The 2,863-nt window shown below is 42.3% G+C and overlaps 1 protein-coding gene across 1 annotated transcript; it reads right to left on the minus strand.

The window, feature by feature from the left end:
• Positions 1 to 165: 165 nt before the first annotated feature.
• LOC121940340 (HEAT repeat-containing protein 1-like) lies at positions 166 to 2,772 on the minus strand (the record flags this gene model as incomplete). Its single annotated transcript, XM_042483130.1, has 6 exons — positions 2,653 to 2,772; positions 2,399 to 2,545; positions 1,749 to 1,867; positions 1,536 to 1,657; positions 519 to 647; positions 166 to 390 (listed from the first exon to the last, which is right to left on the minus strand). Coding segments are annotated over exons 1-6 (753 nt in total), but the record flags the coding sequence as incomplete, so codon positions are not given.
• Positions 2,773 to 2,863: the final 91 nt, after the last annotated feature.

Here is a 2,863-nt window from a genome sequence, read left to right on the forward strand (position 1 = left end):
GATAATAATTATGTCACAGTTAAACAATATAATAAAATAAAATGTAATAGAATAACTGATATTTTCTGAGATGGTTGCTGTGCTATGGAAATCTCAGTTTTTATGTGTAGTCCTGGACAGTACCATCTCAGACTACCGCTCCCACAATGCCTTGCAGCCACTCACCTTCTCGCTGACGGAGCTGGCGGTCTGCGTGGCATGCAGCTTGAACAGCAGGAGCATCAGGACCCAAAGGAAGCGGGCGGGGCCCAGCGTGGTCACCAGCTGATGGAGCACAGGGAGTCGGCGGTGGTCGGGCACGTGAGGGAGAGCGTCCGCAAACACGTGCATGATTCTCGTAACCACGGCAACCATTTGAGACGAAGAGGAGCCGTCAGACAGCTGGTGGGCCTGAAGAGGAGGAAGAGGAGAACAACAAGGCATGTTTTTGTATTATTATACATATTGTTGTGCATATTCTTCATTTTCCACTCTTTACGGAGAATTATGGGATGTAATCCTTAATCTGTTGGTCTCACCTGGATGAGAGCAGGTATGACCATCTGCAGCGTCTTGTCGATGACTCTGAAGCTGTAGACGTCGTCCAGACGCATGATGTTGGCGCCCATGAAGGTGAAGATGGGCATGATGTTGTGCAGGACTTTCTCCTGGAGGGTCGGACCCAGGGCAGATTATCACAGCATGTTTACTCAGATTATGACAGGATGTTTATTTATATGAGATTAACACAGGATGTTTGCTCAGATAATCACAGGATGTTTTCTCAGATTAACGCAGGATGTTTGTTCAGATTATCACACGATTTTCTGTAAGATTATCACATGATGCTCATTGGGATTATCACACATTTGCTGAGATTCACAATGTTTGCAAGGTTATGATCGGATTATCATATGGTGTTCACTAAAATTATAATCAGATTATCCCAGGATGTTAGCACAGATTATTATTTGATGTTTGCTTAGATTATCTCATGATGTTTGTTAAGGTTATTATTACATTATAACATGATGTTTGCTAAGATTATTACATGATGTTAACTTGGATTATCATCAGATTATTACATGATGTTTGCTCAGATTATTATATTATGTTCACTCAGAAATATGACAAGGAGTAATGGGGCATGGGGGGGGGTTATTGGCATATTTCGAATGTTAAATCTACAGTTTCCTTTATCCTTTAATCCTTTTAATCCACATTATGTTTGCTCAGATTATCACGAGTCTGCTTAGATTCTCGCATGATGTTTACTTGGATTATCATCAGATTATTACATGATGTTTACTTGGATTCTCATCAGATTATTACATGATGTTTACTTGGATTATCATCAGATTATTGTATGATGTTTGCTCTGATTATCATATTAAATTAGCTGTGATTAAAGGGTGTTGGTTCAGATTATGTTATGCTCGTATTATCACATGTTGTTCACTCAGATTATCACAGGGAGTTCATTATAAAACTTGTCTGTTTGGTTCTGCTGTTTTTAATCCCACACGGAGGAGATGTTTGTTTGTTTGTTTACTCACGGGGAAGATGGTGGCGGCGGCGCCCAGCAGCAGCAGAGCGTGATGGTGAGTCTGCGGCATGTCGGACGATCTGATGCACTGAACCACCAGCTCCACGCTGAACTTGTCTTCATCCAGGACGTCTGCAGAGGACAGAGGCTCAGTCAGTAATCTGTAACGTGCAATGTTTGTTTTCTTCTTCTGTGGTGGGCCGGTCGTCCCGCTGAGACCTACCGGGCGCCACGGGTCCTCCGTCAGGAGACAGCTTGCTGCAGACGTTGAGCAGACAGCTGAGCAGCAGCTGTTTGGTGTACTCCATGTTGGTGTGATCACCGGGACTCGACTCGAGACTCCTGAGGACGCAGACACACCAGACATCAGGTCACCAAGACTGTTCAAGGACTTTTCCAGGACCTTCAGGCAGTTTTAAGACCACAGAGTCTCTAAATCGACCATAGATACTCCTAATCAGTTTCATCACTATACAAAACCTTTACTGGATATAAATATATGTATATATATATATATATATATATATATATAAGGAATTTAGGACAGGATTAACAGAGTACTTAAATATATTTTAGGGATTGTTCTTTATATATATGAAGGAGGGGGCAAACATGGAAGAGACATCTTGTATTTTGTATTTATTTTACAGCCAAACTTTAAAGAAAATATTTTATGGATCGTCTTTTTCTTAAAAAATGTTTTTGCAATTTTTGAAGAAAACAGTTTTTTTTCTTGTACACTTTTAAAGACAATATTTGGTGTGTTTTTTGTCTTGGATTTTTTTTGTGTAACTTTTAAAGAAAACATTTTGGCAAATTTCATTCCCTTTAATTTTCGGGTTTTTTTCAGAGTTTTTTGAGATTTTTTTGTACCTGGCGAGCAGCGAGAAGAGGACGGGCACCAGCGTCTGGGCTCTCCTCAGCTTCTTCTTGCGCTGCAGCAGCTCCAGGATCAGAGTGACTCTCTGCCACGACACGGCGCCGCCCTCCGGACCAGCGTCACCGCCATCCTGAGGTTTCCTGATCGAGGACACGACAACGTCAACACGAGGACCAGACCGACGAGGTTAAACTCAACGCTCTGAGCGTACATTTAACAAACGGTAAATGTTAAAAATGGTCATCACCTCTGCGTCATCCTGCTGCGGCGGCTCTGCTGCACCGTCACGCTCACTTTGGGTTTCTCTGGCGGAGCGAGCTCATTGGCCACCAGCTGACCGTCAACTGCGATCTGTCACAAATAAAAAACAGAAAATCAGAGGAATGATGTCACAAACGAACCACCGGGAGGCCGTGCTTAACTTTTACAATTTTCTTGATAATTTATCAAAAAACTAG

The sequence above is a fragment of the Plectropomus leopardus genome, unplaced genomic scaffold (genome assembly GCF_008729295.1).
Source record: "Plectropomus leopardus isolate mb unplaced genomic scaffold, YSFRI_Pleo_2.0 unplaced_scaffold8405, whole genome shotgun sequence".
Lineage (NCBI taxonomy): Eukaryota > Metazoa > Chordata > Actinopteri > Perciformes > Serranidae > Plectropomus > Plectropomus leopardus.